This window comes from Neopsephotus bourkii, unplaced genomic scaffold (assembly GCF_033783945.1).
Source record: "Neopsephotus bourkii isolate Nb327-2 ecotype Australia unplaced genomic scaffold, CSIRO-AGI_Nbou_v1 NB_1767, whole genome shotgun sequence".
NCBI classification, from domain to species: Eukaryota; Metazoa; Chordata; class Aves; order Psittaciformes; family Psittacidae; genus Neopsephotus; species Neopsephotus bourkii.
In genome coordinates, this window is record NW_026902241.1 from 8,643,064 (window position 1) to 8,668,589 (window position 25,526).

At 40.1% G+C, this 25,526-nt stretch overlaps 1 protein-coding gene across 10 annotated transcripts in view; it reads right to left on the minus strand.

Moving 5' to 3' along the window:
* RPS6KA2 (ribosomal protein S6 kinase A2) overlaps nucleotides 1–25,526 on the minus strand; it is a 285,765-nt gene that overhangs the window by 27,893 nt on the left and 232,346 nt on the right. For all 10 annotated transcript variants that reach the window (XM_061378507.1, XM_061378504.1, XM_061378502.1 and 7 more), the window contains 6 exons: nucleotides 24,317–24,387; nucleotides 23,392–23,480; nucleotides 15,380–15,444; nucleotides 6,557–6,659; nucleotides 3,910–4,040; nucleotides 2,066–2,191 (listed from right to left, as the gene is read on the minus strand). In XM_061378507.1, the coding sequence (XP_061234491.1) occupies nucleotides 2,066–2,191; nucleotides 3,910–4,040; nucleotides 6,557–6,659; nucleotides 15,380–15,444; nucleotides 23,392–23,480; nucleotides 24,317–24,387 (585 nt within the window). The remainder of the gene's footprint in view (nucleotides 1–2,065; nucleotides 2,192–3,909; nucleotides 4,041–6,556; nucleotides 6,660–15,379; nucleotides 15,445–23,391; nucleotides 23,481–24,316; nucleotides 24,388–25,526) is intronic.

Below are 25,526 nucleotides of genomic sequence, written 5' to 3' on the forward strand. Positions count from 1 at the left end.
TTCCATTTGTTAGAAATTAAAGTTGTAGCATGTTCATGTGCAAACCCACGGACCTGCTGGTGGGTCCATGCTCCTAATTATGGTGTAGCCTAGAAAAATGAACCATTATTTGAAGAGTGACATCAAGAGATTGTCAGTTATTAGTGGCTTCCAGATTTTTGTGGCCACCCTGGGGAGACAGCAAAACTTTAACAGACTTTCGTGGATACTTCATTATCATCAGTCTTGTAACGGAAAATAAGACTGAGTAAAAGGCTTAGTATTGTTCTGTTGACTACCTGCAGCTCATTTATCTCATGGACTGCAGTTTGCTTCACTTCTTTAAACTCCCATCTTCTCATTTAATAGCAAAGACACAACCTAATTTATAAGCTAAGTTTACATATCTTTACTAAAATCCAAAAATAAGAAAGTAGAGGGGCAACTGGCCAGATTCCCTCATTTACTGCAAGTTCAGTAAATGCATTTCTTTATGTACTGATTTCAAGGAGCTACTTTTTGTCTTAAGCTCATTTACCCAATCTTTTCCAATGAGATCATACAGAATGAAAGGATCTGCCTTAACTGTCCATGTCTTTTTGAATTCATTATACTAATTACTCATTTAATACAATCTTGCCTCTTTTTGGTACAAAACCAGAAATAGAACATACTTTTTGAACATATGAATATTTTAATTGCTGAGCTTTTTTCTTAAAGAAAATTAAATATTTGGAACTCTTCTTCTGAGCTGTAACCTCAAAACCACTTGCCACATACACGGGTCTGTTCTGCCCTCTATAATAGCAGCATACTGTTTATTCATTATCATTTATCAGAGATTGTGACCTAGTCCTCTCAGCATGACCTTCCAGAGCAGTTCTATGGAAGTTCTTCCCTATTAGAAAAACACTGCCACACAGCAGCATCCTGGCCTCTGTGGCTGCAGTAACCCTGTTTCATGTGGATTTGACCAAGTCTGAAGTTCACTGACTTATCTTTAATATCATAGAACCATAGAATAGGATTGGAAAGGACCTTAAGATCATAAAGTTCCAACCCCCCTGCCATGGGCAAGGACACCTGACAGTAAACCATGTCACTCAAGGCTCTGTCCAACCTGGCCTTGAACACCGCCAGGGATGGAGCATTCACAACTTCCTTGGGCAGCCTGTTCCAGTGCCTCACCACCCTTACAGTAAAGAACTTTTTCTTATATTCAATCTAAGCTTCCCCTGTTTAAGTGTTAACCCATTACCCCTTGTCCTGTCACTACAGTCCCTAATGAAGAGTCCATCCCCAGTATCCCTATAGCCCCCCTTCAGATACTGGAAGGCTGCTATGAGGTCTCCACGCAGCCTTCTCTTCTCCAGGCTGAACAGCCCCAACTTTCTCAGCCTGTCTTCATATGGGAGGTGCTCCAGCCCCTTAGCATCCCTGTGTCGCTCCTTTGGACTTGCTTCAGCAGTTCCATGTCCTTTTTATGTTGAGGACACCAGAAGTGTAGACAATACTCCAAGTGAGGGCCAACTAAATTCCACTGAATTAATATTTTAAATCTCTGCTGAAGACTGCCTTTTACTCCTTTGTGTAGCAGGTTGGTATTGAATGTGAAGGAGGCAAAGGAAAATCTGAGTTTTGAAGGTGATCATGGTTTTCATTGACACATCTGTCTAATTACAATAAAAGATGTCAGAACTAAAAAACTTCAGAAAGAAGAATAAAATGTTATTTCAACTTTGCAATCATTTTATATGTTATTTTGTTTATTTATGATGATTCAGTGTAGGGCCTGTTAAGAATCTTATCCAGTTTGCATGGAGCACGTCTGAAATGATTAGAAGAATTTCCATGCAAGACTATAAAGTGGTTTTTTTCCATCCAGGAATTTTACTTGATGAGGTTAATGTGTGAGGAATAATATAAGGCTTTTCATGAAACTTGTCATCTTCTAAAAGAGAAAGAAACCCCAAGCAACACCCCCAACAAGAAATAAGCCAACAAAACGCTCGCTGACCACACCGCTGCCCAGGCTGGCAGAGCAGTCTCAACCACATTTCTGGCATCTACCAGAAGGCTTTCTTACCTTCACTGCAAACTCTGTTTCTGTAGCTTTATGAACACACCTCTTGCACACTGAATAGGAGCCAATTCCTATGTCCTCCTTGATCTCATATCCATCTGTAAAGTGAATGTTGTTCCCATGTAACTGCTATAGGGGAAGACAAAAGAAACAAGGCAATCAGGACATGGGTATTTAAATGCAAGGACTAGCCTTATCTTAATAAAAGAAATGCTTGATCTCATCTCATTCATTGAGCTCGCTTGTCCTTAGCAGTTAGTTTCTAAGTCCAGTTAAAAAAATGAAGCTCTTTACTTAAACAAGTGTGTCCCTCCCATTTATGTTTTTCCAGTGTGTAAGAGGAGTTTTCCATGTACAAGTAATGACAAAAAAGCAGTGATTTTTTAAAACTATTTATGGAATGTAGACAACCATTTCCTATTAGAAATTCACAGGAAACCATGGCCCAAATCCCTTGAAAAACACAAATATTTTGGCAATATAAACTTATTTCTAATTACTGAGGGATCAGATGACTTGTAAATCTCTAATAACTTCACAGACTTTAAATCAGATACCTCACTTATGGGATGTGCCTCCAGACCACTGGAAGCCCTGTCCAGAATACATTTTATTATGTTTTTCGTGTGAGAGAAAAGTTACTTTTTTAAGCCAACCTAATTTAAGAAAACACATTACTGGTGAAACTAGTGAGAAAATACTTAAAAACATCTAATTTTATTTACTGAAGGGTACAGGATAGATTATGGCATCATTATTTCAAAGATCTTTCAAAAACATCTGGGTAGGTGGATTGGTTAAGATGGTGGAACCTAAATCTGAGGCCTTGCTGCAAATTCTATCCAAGGACTCAAGAAATGACCAGGAACTCTAAAAATCCTCTAGGATCCTCTGGCTAATAATGTAACCTCACTAGTGAAGTACATTTTAAACTGTAAGAGATGTATGTGTTAACATTCAATATATTTTTACAAAGCAAACCACAGGAATATATGTAAAAATCGTCGTGTGTGATTGCTTGGATAACATTGCACTTATTGTTGCATCAGGGAATCTTTAAGAATATGACACATTCCACTGCAGACTATTAGAATACGGAGAAAAATTATGAAAACCTCTGAAAACCAGAAGCAGGGGCTCTTCCCTTGAGGCACGTATACCTCTGGCTAGGGGTAGGAGAGGAGCTTTTTCCTTGTGGGAAAATCTGCTCCATCTTTAATCAGCCCCATTCTTTCTCCCAGTTCACTGTTCCTCTGATGTATAGCAATTTATTCTGGTTTAAACTGCAGTAACTGGAAACAGAATTGTGGGGGAAAGGCAGCAAAGAACCAAGTGTCTGGCAAGAGTCCTTCCCCTGTCAAGCTGATCTGGGTTATGTGAGTACACTCAGGTTCTTGTGCAATTGCAACAGGAACACGGCCTCTTACACCCAGGAGCTTGGGCTCAGTGTCTGTGGGAGCCTACAGCAATAGTTCACAGGGCCCCTTTGCCAACACAGACAGTGTCATATAATCCAAAACTGTTGAGAATGACATATATTCACTGAAAAAGCAACACTTCATTACCTGCCTGGCATGTACAAGTGCAATAGTGTTTCAGGTAATTTCAGTTGTGGTAAGGTGCGATTTCTATTTCCTTTGTAAAGGTTGTGGAGATCATGAAGCTAAAGACGAAAGCCTTTGGTTAAAAATTCTTGTTCTCCTACATCTCCTACATGCTGCATGCAAACACCTCCTACCTACACTGGGTGGCTGTGAAATACCAGTGAGAATGCTGAGGCAGTTTAAATACACTATGCACATATGTATCTGTCCATCAAATGGGAAGTGTAACATCAGCATTGCTACCTGCACAATTGGGTGAACGGTGATTTTGTGCACATCTTGCTGTGCAGGCTCCTGCATCAAGTTAGAGGCAACGAAACTGAACCCTCTGAAAAGGTGATGGGCATTGGCACTTGGAGGTACACCTGGAGAATCTGTAGGAGAAAAATGAAAACGGCCTCATAAGCTGCACAAAAGATCATAAGGGAATAGTATAGCACCTGCAACAGGCAAAATCACACCTGCCAGTTAATAGAAGATGCTGCCAAACTGGCAGACATACATGAATATAATTCACCTCCATATCAAGTTTTTGGTGTGCCTTCCCCATCCTTTTTCTCTACATCTGAACAATGCAGGGGTATTGTTTGCAAGGATCTCTCCTTTTGGATACAGAGGCTTTTTTTTTGCAGCATGTGTTCATTCTTAGGCAAAGCACTGCCTGTGCCAGAAGCCCACACAGAGAGAAAAAGCACAGGACAGCGAGGACAGGAGAAAGGTATATGGCTCAAGGCAAGGCAACCCTTTGGCTTAGAAGAGGTTATCCAGGCAATGAAAGAAAACTACGTGGCTATATCTGTTTTTTTTGAAGCACAACTTGACTCCAGAAATTACAAAGGCTAAAATGCTGTGTGGGTAATGTATGTTGTGTGGATGAGGAGAATGCAGAAAAGACAGGTTCAGAAGCAAGTGTAAAGGCACAATGCCCTAGTAGTGGTGGGTTTTGGTCTCATAGGGATCTTCTGGTGCAGCTTTAGAAGCTGCTTAAAACACAACTGCATTTTCATCAGGAAACAGGAATTATTACAGTGCTTTCTGCCTGGGTACATTCTCAGCAACAGGGTAAGTCTGTATGGGACCTATGTCATGACAGAAAAAAAAAACAAAATAAAAAAGGTTCTTGTTTGATTCCGGGGCAGTGTGAGCCAGTATTAAACACATTTGTGATGCTCTGCCACTCTGGCTGACCCAACCAGTCAACATCAGGGACTGCAAAATATGCTGCCAATCTGCAAGGGCTTTTCTACTGCTCTGGAAGTGTAAAGGTATTCACACTTCCAATTACACCTATTTTGGAACAACAGGGGTTGATTTTCAGACCACTTTCCATAATAACATAAAACGGAACTGAGGCAGGCCATCTCCCCACCCCAGCCACCAACCCATAGAGAAACCTTTCAAGTAAGTTTCTTGCAGGAGTTATCAAATAGAATTAGGCAGCAGCAGTAGCATGCGGAGTGTAAAACATAACCCTGTGCATCACCACATGCATGAAGTACAAGGGCTTTCATGCCAATACAACCAATGAAGTGTGAACTTCCAAAGCAACCTAAACTCTCAGTGCTTCTCTCAGGCTTTTCAGGGCAGCACCAGCCTGCACATCTCTCAACATCAGACTAATGTGCAGTCTCCAGTATGAGAAATGAATTCCTCTGAAATCTGAATTAAAGCTAAAATCAAAGGTGTGAAATGTCTGGTATTCAAAGATAATTTGTTTCCGTACAGTGGGATAGGACTATCAGAATATGACTGACATATACTGGAGACAGGTGGATGTTCCAGCTAGACCCAGAGTGCAATATTTTTACAGTTTGTGCAAGTCAGCACATCCTTGCCAAAAAATCAAAGACTGATAAAAGATTCTGAGTAGATACAACTATTTCATATCCCAAGTTTGAGCCAGGCTTTGAGGTTTGGGCTAGTTTTAAGCAAAAAAGCTGAAGGTTTTGATGAGCCTGAACAAAAACTACAGGAAATCTCATCTCTTGATTCATGTCATATAATGCTGGTGTTTTCATAATGAAAGCTCAGACCTTTTACTGCAACAGTTCTGGGGCAATCACAATACATGCGATATTTGAAGCATTTACTATTCTCAAACTCTTGTACAAACAACTAATTAAATGTTTACGGTTTAGAACGTATAAATACATTTTTTACACAAGAATCACAGGCAGAAATGTAATGTAGCTTATCCATACCTAGCAATAGGAAACATTATCACTGGAATTACTACTCTAGGGTTATTGATAATCTTGCTTTCATCTAAAAGAGTGGAAAGATGATGCTTTGTGCAACAACCACACTCATATGTACGCATATTGTGCACAAAGTGTGATATTTCTGTTAGGAAACAGAAATTAAAGGCATGACTGCAAGGGTTTTCTCACTGCAGGATTTTCTAAATATTACCATATTTTCTGTTGGCACAGCTCTGCTGATCTGAGAACTTGATAATTATTCACTATTGTTAACCATGAATTAAATTCCAACAGTCCATAGTCTATGGGATTTCATAGTTAAAGAAAACATCCATGGAATATATAATTCTATACTAAGTTGCAAAGACGAAAAGCTCCTTGAAGCTGGGGTAATTTACAGTAGTTAAATTCAGCTTATGTAAGCAATGATAAGAGTAATAAAATAGCAAATCAGTGGTTATTTTTCCTATTAAAAACGTGAAATCTGTCCTTCCTGAAGACAAATTAACGTGAAATTGGTGAAATGCTTATAAGCTTCTTTTCTTGGAAATGCAAAACAGTCTTTGCTTCCTGTTGGATATTGCAAACCCCATCAATTCCACAGGTGATCAGACTTTCAGACCTTTTTGGAATGGGGAGGTGAAAGGAGAATGAATTTACTGACTGAAAAGATGTGGCACCTTACTAACCTGTGGGGGTTCGAGATGTGAACTCTGGATCAAAATGAAAGGTGTCTTCTGGCCGTCCCACTGCAGGCTTGAAAGGTGGCTTGATTTCTTTCCTGTATAGTTTCTAGAAGGAGAAGAACAGATCACAATAAACAACAGTCTGTAAACTTTCAGCATCTGCAGGTAGGCTCCCCTGCCCTGTTTAGAGTGGCCTCTCTCAGCTCTGTACTATCCTTGCAGGACCCACAAAAAAGGATGTAGCTCTGGCTCCTGCTTGACTAGTCAGCTTAAAACATGTGCCCTGGATGGTGGCTGCACTTTTTAGTTACTGGGATCCAGAATATAAACACAGCTGTTTGCGGTAAAAATTTAGTCCATAGACTGGCACAGTATTCCACCTGGGGCATCTGGAAATTCACTGGTCTTAAGAGCAGGACTGGAATATGCAAAGGTAACACCAGGAATCTGTGCCTGAATGGCTTCAGCAGTGCAGCAACAGCAATGAACACAAAGAACCGCTAGGAAGCAGTGACTGTTTTAGCATTTATTATTTGTTAAGAACTAGCAATATGTTTGACACCCTGCCAGACTGAGCTGAGCAACAGGCCTGGCTGCCTGATGATTATAAGGTAAACAAGGGACTTGTTCTTTTGGCCCATCTGGTAAAAGGGAAGGTGGTTATAGCTGAGGATTCCCATCAAAAGATGTTAGGAAGAAAGCACTGCGGATGGAGGGGGGAATCATATTGAAGGTCTAAACATGGCTTGAGCAGAGAACAAAACCAAGAAAAAAAGGTAAGGAAGAGAGGGAGGTATGTAACAGGTAAGCACTGCTAGGTGTGTGAGTTTATGCTAGCAAGTGAGGGGACATATAGAGGATCACGTAAGTAACAGTCTCCATAAACATATGCTAATATACTGCCTTTATTACCAAGGACTTCGCGGCCTCTTTCCTCCTCCTTAGTGATCTTTAAGAAACTGCTGCCCTGTGCTTTTTGCGCACACACACACGCACACATACACACACACTCTGAAGATGAACAAATTGTGGTGCAGCACAACTGGATCTGATCCAAAGCCTACAGAGGTTAATGGCAAGAGTCCTAATGGACAAAACTGACTACCATGTCAATGGTGGCATGAGGAGTACAGCTCCAGTCTCATGCTCTGCCTCATGTTGCAGTCCCTAGACTGCATTTCCCTTCTGCCAGCACTTCTGTTCTCAGGTTTCAAAGGGATGAGTTAGTTGCCATAGACAGCACTCAATAATTTATGTGTCTGAGCATAAATACATTTCATGCAAGCTTTCAAGTCGTGGTAAGAGCTGGATAGCTCTATTTTATGACTGTAATATGTATTTTCAGGTTAGCTCTTAAAAAACTTCATAATGAGCTGATTTTTCAAAATATAGAATGGAGATTAATACATGCATGTCCAGCTCTTTGCATGCAGGAAGAATCTTTCTAACTGTGGGTTTTGTGGTGAATTAACTTCTGTAATATAAAGCATGTGGTCAAGCTGAAGATATATACACATCAGTATAACTGGAACTTGATTCTGCATTGATAAATAAAGGTTCTTGAGGCAGGACATCCTATAGCACATATTAGCATAAAGGATACGTTTGTGGTTGAATTGTGATTCCTTGGAAAAGTGGAATGGTGAGGCTGGAAATGATTCTGTAATAATTAGTGACCATTTCACCATAAAAAGTTCCTGTTTGCGTAAAACTGCTATGTATCTTCTGAGAGAAAAACAGACGAATAAGTGCTGTGAGCCACAACGGAAAGCCAGTCTTCCAAATAATTAAAAGCCAATTGGAAACTTCAGCAGGAAGTGTCACTCATCAACTGAAAAGTATCAACCTAGTAATTAACATGTATATTTTTCTGTCTGCACAGAACTTTAAAAGAGAACTCAGCACCTACTGAAGGTTCTTCTGTTGCTAGGATTTCACCTTGAGAAAGCTGTTTGCTTCCAGCTTCCCTTTGTCTTAATTCACAACTGCAGTGCTTCTACTACAGAAAGCAATATGGTCACATGGACATGCTTCCTCCTCAAATTAAATGCACCCTCATCCTGTGAGGTCCAAAAAGTGGAGAATGTTTAGAGTCGTCCATCATTCAGGAACTGCACTCTCTCTCTCGATTATCGTAACCATATTCTCTCTGGCCTCTTAATTCCTATCCCCATCTGTAGTTTCTTAAGTGCTATTGGAGCTACGTTTGTATTTTGAATCCCTAACCCACATCCTCCTCTACTAGGGAGGGATTTAAGATTCATCATGAGTCACAGGCCACCTAAAGATGTGTAATCACAAATTTGCTTGCTGGGAGGTGATGCAGACAAAGAAGTTGCTTGTGTGAGTGAAAGGCACCTCCTCTGTGGATGACTCCCTTTTCCATTTCCTTTTCCACTTGTGATAGAAATTATTTCTGACTAGGCAACTAGGAACAGCAAAAGGTAAACTGACTAGAACACATTTCTTCCTCCTCCCCTCCAAGCTGTTAAATCTGGTAACTATTAAAATAATAAGAAATAAATCTTACTTATTTAAATTTGGAAAAAATTAATCTTTGAGGAACAAGAAGAAGCAGAGTAATGTCTTCTACGGGCTTTCTCATCCCACACTGGCTCCAGTTTTCTGAGTGAAGCACTACAATCAAAGCCAATTCACTGAAGCACACTAAACCACAGGGCAGCCCAACAGTTAAACATGAAGACTTGCTGCAGGCACTATACTCTTCCTTTAAAACTCTGCATCTTGTAGAGTTCAAAACATGATGTGTCACAAGCTGATCTAAGAAAACAGTAAGGGTCCCAGCTGTTGTCTTCTGCACACACAGAGAACAAGTCTTGTAGAAGATTTAAGAACCTTCTGGATTTTCCAAGAATATTTCTATAGGTGAAATGTATTAACCTATTACCGTGCATTGTGGTCACAAAGTTATTTTGGGCTGATGGATTACCTTGATCTCTCAATAGAAACCAAATCAATCAAAACTTGGTTTTGGCCATTTCTATCAGGCTGTCACGTAACTTCTAGTAAATCTTAAATAATTAAGTACATCTCAAGTCATGGTAATCGTGGCTCTATATGCAGGAGTCACTGGTAGTTCCACCACCCGTCTGACTGGGAACAGGGTCCCAGCTGTCCCAACTTAAATCACAGTTTTCATATCCAAATTGTTATTTAGAAGCATCTTGTTAGACAGTCAAAAGAGACTTCGGGTATGTTAGTGTTAACTGGAACATTTAAATTTCAGGTTGGGTGCTTAAGATCATTATATTTGTGTTATTTTGCATGGGTATAAGAAGCTGAAGATTCTTTTTCTTCTACATTGCTTCCACATGCATAAAGGAGAAAAGCATTATTTTCTCTTAATGTTTTATTAAGAATGTAAATTCTCTCTCTTTCCTGGTAAAGATTAACGGCCCATATTAATACCCATATTTTTAATCTGGCCACAGCATTGATTTATCATAGAAAAAGGTGAGTGGCAGCTATCAGAAATCATTGTGCATCATGCATGGCTGTTGGCTTCAGAGCCTGTGAAGAGCGAGAGCATAATCCACAGAGTGAGGGGGATGAACTCCAAAGTGTGAAAGTACTGATTCAGATATTCACACCTGGATATTCACGCTCCTGTCTACTTATCAACCCTTTACATCCTTCTGAGACTTTGATAATCAGTACCTTCAGATTAATAAGTACCTATAAATTAACTAGAAGACAGTTCTATAGCAGTGTGAGCTTCTGTCAACTTCCTTTCTGATTTGAGACAAAATGCTTTTGGGGGGGGGGGGGGGCAGAAATAATTTCCCCTCAGGTCACAATGACCCTTTCTTAATGTGTGTTGCCAGATCCATAATCTAATCTCCATGTGAACACCTCTTCAATTGGGACTCAAGTAATACACCAGCCAGACTAGTAACAAAAAGCTATAACATGCAGCTGTCTCTTGCTATTTATAAGCAGTTAATTTTTCATCAACTTTAAAAAAATGCACTTCTAGAAAAACCCAGAGGTGTAAATGCCCTGTACGTGTATGTGTCTGGCAAATACCAAGAAAAAGAAAATGGTTTAATTTAATTAAAAGCTATTTAGTCATTTCCTCAACTGAGTTTCTTTGATGAAGAATTGAATTACTCCTCAGACACCTTCTGGAAATAGAAAGACACTGCCTTGCACAGTGACGCACTTGTAGTGTGAGAATAAACTCCCTTGATACATATACCTGTCATGGAAAACCAAATAAATAGACAAAAGGATGAACTACCTTCTAAAATGTTTGTCCTCTCCTCGATTAATGACTCAGTGTTATTCCCTGCAAATGATAGAAGAGCTAGCAGAATTCAGACCTTGGGAGCACTTTCTTTTGCTGTTGGTAAAATCTGCAATTAAATAATTGATGCTTTCAGTTTTGTCTGATCTCAGATTAATATTGAAGGAAATTGAACTTGAACCCATTTTCTTCCCACTCCTTCCCTCAGCTGTATCTGACAGTTGATTTTCTAGCGTATCATTTGCTATAGTTCCAATTCAGCCTGCCATCTAAACAAAAAATACTGTTTATAGCCCACTCCTCTGACTGCAAAAAGGGATTTCATTTTTCATTTCCAGTGAAAAGACAGAAATGCTTTATGCACAACTTGGAAAGAAGAAATGGTAATAAAATATCAGGAACAAGACTGTGCTTTCTCAGAGCCAATGACTAAAATTATCTGAGGTCAACTCAGTTTGAGTCTGCTTGTCTAAGGGATAAAAGGGGGTGCAAAGGTAGTAAGCAGGTAAAACTCAGGAGCTGGACATCTAATCTTCTTCATGTAAACCCCAGGTTTAATCATGAAAGACAGTCCATTCACTTAACAAAGGATCTATTGAATTCTTGTCACAGTGCCTATTAAATGCCTTAGAGCAGTAAGACTGATATTTGCAGACACCTTGCAGACACCTTTATCTATTTTTCACCCCGGGAAGTGGGAATTTAGATTTTGTTAGTGGTGACAATAGCTGTAAAACCGAGACTCTTACAGATATTTGCTTATGCCACAGTTTCAGTTTGGGCATAAAATCTCTGCCAGTTTGTTCACAGTTAATTTAGTGCTACTTATACATCAGAAGTTGAACCTAGGATGGCTGGAGATTTGTGCTGAATAATGGCACCATGGAACATGGGAAGAGCATCTGGGAAAGGATGGAAGGATGGCTATTCTCTGGCCATACTCATGTTTTTCAGGCTTGTACCCATTGCCTCTGCGTGCAGAGGCCATATGCGTCAGCACAGTTGTGCCTGGCAGGAATATCTGCAGCATTGTAACAGGTGGCTTTTATCCACTGCCTATATTGTTTCCACTGTGTTTGCTGCCTTCATCCAAACCAGACCCTATGTCTGGTTGCATCTGTTTGAAGGCAGTGAAGGATGGGAAACAAGTGGGAAATAACTGCTCCAACAGGTAAACTCCAGCAGCAGAGACAATAACCAAGCCCCAGTCCCAAACTCATGGGAACAGTTCTGGCAGTACTCTGAAATGAAGGTCCGATTTATACATTTCTGTCTGTGACCGGAATGACTTAATTGCTGCAATACCTAGACTTCACACACAGCTTGGAAGGAAGCAGCTCACTCATTTCTGTTTGGAATCTCTTTTTAAAATTAGACGAAGCAACTTAGTAGTTTTCTCCTGGTTATCATGTCGCTATTGTAGCAAAAATCTTGCTTAAAACCCCACCCATTTCACACTGGGTTCCTAGAAGATACTAACCCCTTCTGACCCTTTGTGTTAAGGGGGCGTTTGATAGAAAATCATTTTACTACAGCTGCTGAAAGTTTCTGTGCTGTCAGTTGCAGCCGTCCTGTCTATCATAGCTGCCAAGGTAGTATAGAAGCTCTGCAACAGAGCTTGCCTTTTGCTTTCAGGTCTTTATATTACCAACGTATAAAATAAATCAACATTCATGTCCTACCTCAACAATGTTGCTTGCCGACTGCCTTCAAACTGATGTGAGAGATTCTATATATGTGATAGGAGAACAAAATGAGGGCATCAGGGACTCTTTTCCTGCAGCTGTACAGAGATCAGCGCTGAACATCTGTGCCTGAGCCACTTTTGTTCTCTGACCCTGCTCTGTTTCTGCCCATGGAGAACATGTTAACAGTTGATTGCGTGATCATTCTAAAACAAAGTCCTGGCTTCAGCTCAGGGCCAGGCTGGCTCACACTGCTCTGAAATGCATACAGTGCTACTGCTGTAACTAGATAAGCCTCCCAAGACCTCCATGAGTGATAGTAAAATTAGGATTAAATGAAAAAATACATTACAAAGATGACAGCTGATCTGTGCAATAATGATCTGTCTGCAAGACAGTGCAGCAGCACTAATTATGTTGGATTAAAATGGATATTTACAGCTATACTTTACAGCAAACTCAAAAGGGCTAGATAACTTCAAAGTGCAATTAAATCCACCTTTCTCTCTAGCTCTAAATCATGTTCAAGCATACCTACCCCCTTCATGTTAGATATTTCCCTAACCTGTCCATAAAAACTTTTTCAAATGATAGAGGACTGTATAATTTCTATAAGACAGGCATGAAATTGTTCCCTAAAGAACTGAGCTTGAAACAATCACCAATCATCATGGGAGAAGGTGGTCTTCAGGAATCTATCAGCGCAGAACTGACTTTGCTGAAAACCTTTCCAAGATGCAGAGCCTCATTTCTCTGTGATGAGTTACTGAGCTGCTCCACTAGCAAACACAGAAGAAGCAGAAATCCTCTTACTGCTCCAGTGTCTTCATTATGTTAAGATGTATGCACCTGACCTGTATTTGAATTGCAAAGCTGATGACTGTGGAGATATCAGAGGAATATAGAAAATAATACTAATACTACTATTATTAATCACAGTCATAATAATAAAGAACCCTGCTCTTCAGGTTTCTCTATTTTTTCTTTTTACTTAAACTTTTAATATCTGTAAAGTCTTTACATAGAATCTCATGATTAGTAAGAAGCAGAAGAAAAAAGAGAATAAAAAAATGCAGAAATACATAATGGGGCTGAAAGTCAGTTGGATCACAAAGGAAAATCTCAAACTCTACCTTCATTGATCATCTCTTAACATGCTTGAGTCATGCCAGCTCTTCCGCATGCAATTCAGATTAGATTCATGAGTTTTCCCCAGATGAATGACTCTGTGTGCCTTTCAAAACCCACCTAGGCACCATAAAATGTTCTTTCACAGAGGAACTGGCTTTACTCTAAAGCCCTGGGCAGCAGTTTGAGAATGGCTCTGTCACATACATTCATGCTGTTTTACAAGAATTTATAGCGAGTCCTGCATCACTGTGACCTGTTACACTAGCATTCATGAGTGAATTCAGATCAAACATTAAAGACACATAACAATACTGTAACACAGGTCAGATGAAACTAAACCTGAAAATTCTAGGGGATGTGGCAAACAGGAGCTCTGATGCACTGGCAGATGTCCAGATCAAGAACAAAGTGTTTGACTCAAGGTTTGTCTAAAAATAAATTGATCTGAACAAATATGATGCTGAAAATGTGAGGTTTTATATGTTGCAAGTCTAAATCTAACACTTACCTAATCTCTGCCTCCAGCTTCATGAGCTGTACCTGATAGCAATAAAATAAATCCTTGTTTACCATTCTGTTAATCATGTGCGACGTGTCTTATTTGACCCATGTTACATTTGATCAAATGTTTGCTGTTCCAAATTTGAGTGCAGATTTTAAATTAATGACTCACCTCAATAAAACATTAACCACTTGTAAGAGGAGTTGCTGTTCCCTGTTCTGGCTGGTTGACTTGTGATATTTGAATCAGTGATATTAAATCACTATTCTGAAAAATCCATCTTTGTTGTGCTTTTCTCTAGCTTTCATCGCAATACAGTGGAAGGACCAGATCCTGTCCTATGGTCACTAGGGCCAAAAATGACAAACCTATATGGCTGGAAGACTTATGAATCCCCCAGCATAAAGCAGTGCAACTTCCTGTACATCCTGCTGTACGAGTTCTACAGATACATAGACAGTCCCAGTATCACTATGCTCTGTTTGGGGAAAAGAGTGAGCCTGGAGGTCTTGAAGCCCCTTGGAGCTACTGTCAGTAGACATGTAGGAGCAGACCTGGGGCTGCTCTGAATAATTCCAAGAAAGAAAAGGATTTGAGGAGGTCCTTGATATCAGAAAGAATAAACCTAGCCTTTAGTTCAGCTTGGCTAACCCAGTGAGAAGAGACAGGCATTTCAATATGGAACTTAAAAGCAGAAAGATGGAGTGACCTAGAGCATCAGATTGCTTCTCCCTAGAGTACTTATCTCAATATCAGTCCTTTGTACCAGTTTTCTTTTGCAACTGAAATATTACAGGAGTTCTTTCATTTAAAGCTGCTCATTTTCACGCCAGTCCAGCTCCCACAATCAATGAATCAAGTTTATTAGAACTGAATGTGGGAATTATTCTGCAGAAGACTGCAAATAGCCTCAGGTAGTACCATGATAAGCCAGACCATCAGACAAAACAGAGACAAGCAGTTAGATAAAACTGGCAATGCTGAAAGCAGATTTCTATTTCTTTCATTTGTGGGTAGGTGAATGAATGTATATATAGAAACATAGATTCATTTAGACTGGAAAAGACATTGAAGATCATTAAGTCCAACTGCAAGCCTGCCAAATATGTATGATAGAGACATAAGCACCCACTTAAAGGCTCTAGCCTCCAGGTTCTCTGTGTTAGAGTTCTAAGCATTTTGTCTTCAAAAATTATCTAAGAAAAATAATAAAAAAATAAATAAAATGCTTCTCCACTTACATTCCAGTCTATAGTAACAAAGAAAGGGTGCCGTTTAATTTCTTCCACTCCATCAAATCCAGCACCTGACAAGAGAATGAAAGAATCAAAATGAAGTCATGCTTAGAAGAGTCCTGCACTACATCTCTTCTCAAGCCTTTCCCCCCATCCCCTCTTTTCTTCTGATAAAGCTGAAGTCACCACATAAACATTTCTTCTAGTAAAGAAACCCTGAACAATGCAACTGCCATAGCAGTATGAACTACTGTAAATACAGACGAGTACCTCATTAACAAAAATCTGATGGCTGAGGGATTTTTACTTTTCTCCAGTTGAGGCCAGTGCCTGATGAGACAGTCAACTGCTGCACAGCACATGCACCAGCAAGGCCACAAGACGCTTCAAGATATTCTGATACTATGGCAAGGTTACTGCTGCTCCTTGCCATCAGCATCAGCTCTTCTATCCACACTGACTTTCAAGTCTTGTCTAATTACCCGTACTCCATGGGCACAGAAAGCTGCACTACAAATAAGTTCAGACTCAAAATACCAAAAAGCTCCAATGATTTGAAGCAAATCAGGGTTTTAGGTTCTCCCTTTTCAAATAGCATCTTCAAATCTGTGTGAGTACCAGAATCAACACAGTGATGAATTTCTATTATATTGCTACAGGAAATTTAGGGAAACTTCTGAAATCTGGCAATGAATCTAATTCCTTAATTACTTTTACCTTATGTCTTCATTGATGATTGCTTTTTTTATTCATTTACCTCAATTTACTTGCTTCAGTGGCATCTCAAAACTCAACAGTTGCTCAGTAATAATTAAACAACTGTCAGAGATGATTTAGCATGCCATTTGGGGGGCTGATTTGATTTTATTAACAGCACCTTTCATTTTCCAGTAGGAGAAATACCAACTGGAAGCAAAGGTTTTGCACTGCAATTTTGGAAACAGTTCCTGAAAAGTACCCAGCACTTCTTTACAAGAATGCTGAGCATCCTTGATTACTAAAATGATTTGGGATTCATAAGCACCTTGCAAAAGCCACTCAGCACCTCAGAGGACTCAGGTTTTTATATGCAGTATTAGTGCTTTCTGAAGATCAACATCACAAGCAGCTTTAGAAAGGTCTTGCCAATTCAAGCTTTTGTAAAATGTGACATCTGCTCCCTTTGCAGACAAGACATTACTGATTGCCAAAATGCACTGATCAGAAGCGGCTTCCTACAGCCTGCTTAACAGTCACTGATGAATGGGTACAGAAAGCAAACACTCTGTGAACATAGCATGCAGGATTGCCTGTCAGGCTTGCTGGATAATAACACAAGAGGGATGTTCTTCTGACTTTCCCACCCTGGTAATCCTCCAGTATAGACAAACGTAAGTAACGCATGTGAGGATAAATAATTCTAGCCTGCCATACAAAATCATGTGCTCCACTGAGGAGTGAGGTTTGATGGACAGACAGTTCCAGGCAAACATAACATGAAATCGTATTTTAGAAGGAGAAGAGATAACAAGAGGGATAACATATTACATTGTTACTATATAAGTCTGTTGTACACCTACAACTGGAGTACGGAATGTAGCTGACATCCTCAGCTACAAAAGGGTATACTTATTAAAGGTATAAAAGAAAAAAATCACAGAAGGGCAACAAATAATGGCATGGAATGGCTGAGTAGGCCAGGACTTAGCAGCCTGGAAACAGATGATTGAGAAGGTTTACAATAGTTCATTTTATGATGCCAGCAGGAATCAGGTTCAGAACAACTTGGAGGTGTTTCCTCAGGCAACAGATAGTTGTGTAATGTGGAATTCATTGACAAACAACAAAAGGTTCAGGAAACTTCTTGCTTGATGTTAAAACATTTGCTTACCCTATTCTTACTCTTCCTTAGGCAGTGGTTTATGGCTCATGGGTACTGCATAAGAAAATGCTAAGACTTAGTAATGAAACTTGTTCTATGTCTTCTCTAGCATACTTTCTCAATGCACAGTCTGAAGTCTGCGCTAGATTCTGGTGGCAGAATCATTCTGATTTAACAATGCCAACAAAAACATGAAACTGACACAATTGCTCAAAGGAGAATTACATTAAGCAACTCCTCAGAGCAGAAATACCTGTGAAAAATGTCTGTGTCCAGTAGCGGTGACTGGAAACTTTGCATCGTATGGTAGATGGGTTTCATCCTGATGCAGCAGAGGACAAGTGCCAAACTGATTTTGAAGGATTAGGATAAATGCCACAGCCACTGTAAGCTACTGGTAGCATTCCCTAGTCTAAGGATAATTGCTAAGGCATTCATCTGCTCTGCTTTGTCCCCTCCGTATTGTTTCCCTTTTCCCTCTTCTGTGGGCTTACAGATACATTACTGTGTGATGGGAATGACCTACCTTTTTCAGACATCTCTTTGAAAGCCACACTTTTTGCTACTGTTGTTCTTTTTTTCCACAAAACCACAGAAATCAGGACCCAGGCAAATCCCACCCATAGCTACTTCTCTTAGTGGGGGACTGCAGTGTCCAGTAAGAAATGCAGCATGCAGCTGACAGGCACTTGTTTGAAAAATTGGCATTTCGCACTGGGGACGACTCAGACCTCTGGCACAGAAGAAACACGTTCTGAGTGCCAGGGCTTCCATCTCTGGTTAGCTTAATGTGCGAAAGAGATTTAGCACGGTAATAGCCCAATTTTGCAGAGTGAAAGGATTCCAATTCCCAGCAACCAATTTTACACCCTGGAGAAGGTTCAGGACTTCCTGCAGGTTTTATTCCCTTATGTTCCTTGCTGTGAGACCTGATGGCGTAGCCCACGGCTCCCTCTTGGGCTGTGTGCTGTGTCCATAGGCAGCAGCATGTGGCTGGGTTCTCCCCACTGGGAGCAGGGAGGTGGCCCAGGGCATGTTCACGGACAGCTCTGGGAGCCCTAAGGGGCAACCCTGACCCTGCTGTGGATGTCCGTGGGAGAGGTTAGGCGCCAGTGCTTGTGATGGAATCTCTGGATTTGCTCATCATGCTTCAGCCATTCATCTACCATGAGCAACTCTAAAGTGGTACTGGAAAGAGATGTGCTTTCACAGATAAAAGACAAGCACTGGAGAGGTCACAACTGTTTCATGGGGATGGACATTTCAGATATGGGATAGATATGGGCATTTAGGAAATTGCTGCAGTGCCACACATGATGGCACACCACATGACCACAAACCTTTCACCTTCCTCTAGGTTTCTAGTTGGGTTTTTCTGCAACTTCACTTTAGTAATCAAACCTACCTGTAAAGAATAATAAGCACAATCAAACCTACTGCCTGCAAAATATTCCTATGTACTATCCAGTCCCACAAGGGCCCAAGAAGATAAATAATGCTTTCAGAACAAATTGCCAGTTTAAACACATTATAGACTGCAAGGTTTTATATAAAAACAGCCTCATGCTAATAAGCGAGAACTTGATTATCTAAGATTGTTTTATGCCTGTAATAAAAATGTCTGCAAGCAGTAATAGTAGAACGTTTTACTTGTAAATGGCTTTGATTGTTGAATCATTATAAACAATGTGAAATATACTGAAGGGGAAATATATTGAAGTATATTGAAGGGGAAATATATTGAATTGTATCAATGGGAAAAAGGAAGACCTATGAAATTTGGAAGTTGATTATTTTGCTATTCAAAATGAGCAGAAAGCATTTCCACATTTTTAGCTTCAGATAATAATTTTTTTTCCCACAGCCCCGGAATCATTTTAGTGGGCTAGAGCTTTTTAAATGCATTCCTAAGGCTTACAAGAAGGATGTGCAGTCACTCTGTAGTGGCAGAGCTTGTTTTTTAAAACTCATCATCTTATAAAATTGAAAAATAGTATTTTCTATGTGCCAAAGCAGTATGTATCTTCTCTGAGACTAAGGATTAAGGAAATAACTATTTGTCTGGTTTTTACTCTATACTTGGCCAGGCTTCTCTATTATAAGGTCTCTGGAACCTTTCTACTACTCAGCAGTATAGGGAGTTAGCAAGATGCTCTTTACATTTATTCACCTACCTGAGCAGATTCAGGCCTTAGGGCAGGCAAGAATTAGCCCCTTGCCTAAGTTTCTGCAACTAATACCTTCACCGTACAATTTCCTTTCTGAGATACTTACTCCTTGCTTGCCTGGATATTCCACTTAGTTTCTTTTAAGAATTTAAAATTAAGCTTGTTGATAACCTGAAATTTGTTGTACTTAATCAGAGCGATAGTACCAAACTAGTGCTACACAGACTAGCAGTAGAGTGTATAGGTTCAGGATAGAACAGACAGTGCTTATAACAAGGGACGCTAAAGGAAGGAGGACTTCTCAGTCTTTAAAAAATTGTTCTAAATTGTTAATATGGGCACCAGACCCCAAAATAGAATCAGGTAAACCGGATTACCAAATACCTTCTCAGTCTTGTCTGAGTATCTCTAACATTTTTTCCACTAATAATCCAAAGCATCAAAAGTTCCAAAGCAAAATTTTAGACTACGTTATCAATCTTTACTTCTGTTTGTTAAGATATCAAAATCAAATGGCAAGAAGCAAGACAGCAGTCAGAATAAAATGATTTTTGAAGCTCAGGATCTTTCCTCTTGCCAGCGCTAAAAACATATTGGAACTAAATGCACTTCCAGTTTTGCTAACTTCTGAAACAATGGCAGAAAACAAGTGTTTGATCCATAATATGCTTCATTTATTTTAGCACGCTTCATTAATTTTCCAAAGATTCTTCAATACAGGATGTTTAAGCCTACTTTTATTTTAACCCCAGAAAAAGCTAAAATCCATAAAGTCCAAGCAGTCCTTTTTTTCTACTGACTTCTGTTCAGTATTTAGCCCAACCACTTATGCATTGCTTTTTTTCATTACCAGCAAGTCTGTTTTCATTATCCCTTGTGCTGATTCTCAGTTAAACAGAGAGAGCCTTCAGAAGCTTTCCACTGCTGCTCCTGAAATGTTAAGATCTACTTTTTTATTAGGTTTTTAGATTTTATTTCCTTGGATGTTTGTGTTATGAATAATCTCTTCATTTCTCCCAGACTTCCCAGTATTTCAATAAACCTCAGGTTTAAACCTTGATCCTCAGCAATTCTCCATTAAAAGGGAGGTGATATGGGGGCTAGAATAGTCATGGCTAAAACTAAGCAACTTTGCTTATTTTAGTGAGAAGCTTTTTGTTTAAGGGTTGCTATCCAGAAGCTCCCACTGACTTCACTGGAGCCCCATTATGAATGGCTAACAGCTTGTGAGAAGCCACAAAATGAGAATAATAATAATAATTAAAAAAAAAAAAAACAACAAAAAACCCCAAACAAAAACCAAACCAAGAGACAGAGACAAGGAGGAAACAGCAGAAAGGAATAGAGGGAGGGAGTGGGAAAAGGTTTATATTTGCTGCAGCATCTTATTTTTCATAACACAGATTAAACCTAGAAATCCCAAGACTCTAGTTTTCTCTAATGTCAAGCAAATTGCTTGAGAGCAATTGAAACCTGCTGAGAAAATCTGTTTTCTACTATCATCTGTACAGTGTATCAGACTACAAGAGCTACCACTTAGCTCAAGAAGTAAAACCTATGGGAGGGCATTACCTCTGTGAGCTGTGTGGGCATTGCCCTGGGAGGAGAGGGGCTACAGCAGTATGCTGAGGAACTGGCTCCCCATTCCTGACCAGCCCTGAGGGAGGTTGGGCTGTCCCCTGGTCCCTGTTTGGAGCAAAGATTGTCAGCTCCTGCTGTCCCTGGCAATCATGGCAAGAAGCAGCCTGCTCTGTCCCTGCGCTCAGGAGCCAAGCTCTCTTGGAAAACAAGACCCCTGTGTAACACAGGAGCTCCAGCTGAACTGCTGCAGCTATGCAGGAAACACCCATTCTCCTAGAGCATCATCCTTCACTAAAACAGTGTTCATTATAGCCCACAAATCAGCCCACACGCTGCCCCACCTGAAGCAAGGGCAGATGCTCAAGGGCACAGAGCAGTGTCCACCCTTCACATGTGTGCACACGCATGCGTGCCTGTCAGAAGCTGCAGGACCCATTGCTCATGTAGATGGTGACGGAAGTGGGCTGTCAAGAATCTCACACTATGCTGCCTGGCTGGCTGTTAATGCTGTGCCTGCTACACAGAGGACCAAAAGCACCATGCAGCAGACCTTCAGCAGCACCACCTTCAGTACCTGAGAAGTGAGCGTGGGTACTGCAAGAAGGAAAGGGAGAAACCTCTCTTGCATCTCTTGCTCTTTCCACATCTCAGAATAAGCCATTTCCCAATAAAGCTTTTTGCTTCTAACTTTAAGTCTCCAATCTGAAATAATCTCACAAGAGTAAACAGTTGCAAAATAGAACAGCAAATTGCTCTTCACAAGTCTCAATATTTAACCAGCCTATGTCATTCTCTAAAAGGCAAGTCATTTATTAGCTGACAAAACTCCCATACATGGCAATAACAGTAATCCACATATTTAAATACGACCCATCAGCTTTGTTCTAGTGCTACAGGTTACAGAGCTGAAGGTTTAAATTCCTGCTCCTAAAGTCAATTCCTGCTCCTAAGGTCACAAAAAATCATAAAGGGGTATTTAGGAAAAGTTTATCCCTTTCCTTCAGAAGCAAATGCTTCCCTTGTTCATCCAAAATGCAGAATATGAGGCACGTGGGGAAACAAGAAACCTCCAAAATTTTTCACAGAAGTAGATATGATTTTTTAATGAAAAATAATAGTGTTATTACCCTCATATGATTCACTTGATATGACTGTATCTATTTTTCTATGTCAAAGCTGAAGAACAAATTTGCAATGAAAATCGTGTACCTGATATTGTCCATGACCTTACCAAATACAATTGATTTCTTAATAAAACTCCCAAACAAAGGTATGGATGGCATAAAATACATGATCCAATACTGTCCTGGGTTTAGCAGTAGCAGTCATTTTTCTCCTTGGTAGCTGGTGCAGGGCTGTGTTTTGACTTTCGGGCTGGGAACAGAGCTGATAACAATGATGTTTTGGTTTGGCCAAGGACTTTGTGAGCCTCATGCTCTGCCAGGGAGAAGGGAAGCCGGGAGGAAGCAGAAACAGGACACCTGACCCAAACTGACCAAAGAGGTATTCCATACCACAGCACGTCATGCCCAGGAGGTAACGGAGTTACCCGGAAGGGCTAGGGGGACTGCAGGGTTGGAGGAGGTATCGGTCGGTGCTTGGTTGGGCTGGGAGGCAAGTTATCGGTCAGCTGGTGGTGAGGTGTTGTATTCTCTTCCCTTGTTATTTCCTTTATCATTACTATTATTGGTGGTAGCAGTAGTGATTTGTGTTATACCTTAGTTACTAAACTGTTCTTATCTCAATGTGTGGGAGTTGCATTCTTTTTGATTCCCCTCTCTGTCCCTCTGGGAATAGGGGGAGGGCAAGAGGGGGGGGGGGAGGGGGGCGTGAGTGAAAAGCTGTCTGGCTGGGGTTAAACCATGACAAATACATACTTCAAGTTTGTCACAATTTGAATAGGCTTATTAACAAAGGGTGAAAGCACATTAGTAAGAAAGAAGATAATACATTTAGCATAGTAAAGCAGAAAGCCCATACAAATGTTCTCAGTAAACAGAATGAGACAGGATCAAAGCATATTTGAGAACAGGAGAGACTGCGTTTTGCTCCCCACCTCAGATTCACAGCTAAATTATACAGGTTTTAAAAATACCTGTTTCTCAGTTCTTTATATTATCATTTGCAGCAGTTATCTTAAACCTTCATAAATGCTGGTGGTTTACTCTCCCTCTTTACAAAAAAAAAGCAGAATACAAGCTAATACAATGTTTTAGATTCCAGTGGTTTGCCTGTGCTCTTTGTGAATTTCTTTGCTAAGCTCAAGGTTCACTGTGCTCTGGTAAGGAATGCAAAATGCTGCATAATGAAGAAAATAACTATCAGGGAAGATGCACCGAGAGAAATGATCACTGTCTGACAAGGCAGAGCACATGTAAGCAATGTCCCAATCTAATGTACACGCATACCTAATCTGTTGGAGGGGTTCCTTTTGAAGAGGGCTCGCAGCAGGCTCTGGGCTTCTATGCTCAAGAACTGTGGCATTCCCAGCTTGGCTCTGAAAGAACACAACACTTGAAAAGAAAATAGATTTTTCAAAGATATTCTCCATCCCACTGTGGTTTAAAAAGTGGAATTATAGCAGTCAGATGGGCAGACACATGAATCTGGTGACCAAAGGCTACCTAAGCATAATGCAATACAGAGTGAGCATCTGACCTTGCTCCATTGAAGCTAAAGACAGTTTTAATACTGGCTTCACCAGAGGAAGATCTAATGAATCTCACAATACCTTTTGCAACCTAAGTAGGTCATTTTCCTACAGATTTTGTTTTTCTTCACTTTTTTAGCTTGCTGGAATAAATTTGGGAATCAAGAGGCATTTAAATAAAGAAAACTTCATGAAAATAATTATATTAAACCACACATTGGTGAAAGAGAATAAAAGTTTTCCCTTGGTGATTTACTGCTACAGAGAAAAATATGTAATACTGAGCAAAGCTAAGCTTTAAATACTTATGTCTGCGCTTAACATTAAATGAATTGGAAATTTGCAAAGGGAAAGATGTGAAATTTGCAATAACAAAACATAAGCTGTCCTGCAGAAATCTGACTGTTCCCACTTGTGGATAATGATGTTGTTACAGAAAGTAAGGTACAATTCTTTTGTAAGACCTTCTCAGTAATTCACTTCCTACTATTTTTTCTGAAGGCAATTTTAGAGCCACATGCAGGCATCAATTGAGCGCGCCGTATCAAATTCATGCCTTATGCAACTTTGAAAAATGCATTATGCACATTATTCTCTACCCTTCTCAAACTAAGGAACGATTGGCTGCCCAGAGAGTACAGTTAACTCATAGTTAGAGGAATGAAAGCAGTTTTGGTACTCACTTGAGAATGAGTGCCATCGTCTCCTTTCTGTCTTTTCCCTGGAAGGGTAACGATCCTGTCAGCATCTCAAACTGTGGAGTAACAACAAAATCATAAATCAAATGAGCATTGAGGAGATCTGCATAGCTGATAGACACTACACCCACCTTCTTTTTCCAACACACCAAAAAACTTGAGGAAAACAAATGGTCCCACTAGCTGTACTTCAGAAAAAGAATGACACGGGGAGTCTGGATTGTGCAGAACATGTAGGACCAACGTGACTCTTTTGTTCAAAAGTGCTGTTACAAACTGCTTACACTGACACTTGGGATCAAGTTTTGGTATGTACGGGAAGAAGCTTCATACATGCTGTTTCCCCCAGCATCTGCTTTATGGCCAGTGCTGGAGATGAGATATTTTGGCTGGAGGGACTCTTAACCTGAATGAGTATGGCTATTCCTAGGTGTTTGGCATGGACCATCGTGCAAGGCAAATGGGTTTAACATGCCACTCCCCATCATTTTAGCTTGAGTTGCATCCCTTTTTTTGATGGAATATTTGCACCACTTAGAGATGGCAGTAATGTACTTTGCAGGAGAAACATGCACAAACTCTAAATTCTCAAAGCATCTGAGTGTGGTTTTTAATCTCCTGCTTTGGTTCCTTTGGCTGTATGTGATGGATTTTGCAAGTGTCGTGTTTAATTGAACCCAAATCTCAAAGTAAAACTCAGCAATCATCATCAATTATTTGCCTAACTCGCAAATGAACACATCAATCAGTTATGGTTCCTTTGAAACAGATTAGTGCTTTCAGTAAATTTGACAGGGATTGTAATAGCAAAACCAAACCAACCAAAACAAACAAACCGAAAAACCCCACACAACCCCCCAAACAAACAAACAAGCAAAAAAACCCAGCCAAAAAACTTGCATAATACAGATTCAATACCAGGTCTTTCACACAGCTCTTGCTGCAGGGTTTCATATTGGTATGAGTGGCAGCTGTTTTCCCTAAGTGATGGTGAAAGTTATCCTTCACCAGATACAAAGACACCAAGAACATAATTCAGCCTGGGCACAAATGAGGACAATGTCCATTGAGGGTAAGGAGAACTGTTGCTTTATGTCCATGTCTCTGGCTTTAGTCCTCTTCTACTATAATAAGTACCTACTAATTAATATTCATTGGTATAATTAAATACCTATTAAAGGCAGGACAGACTGTG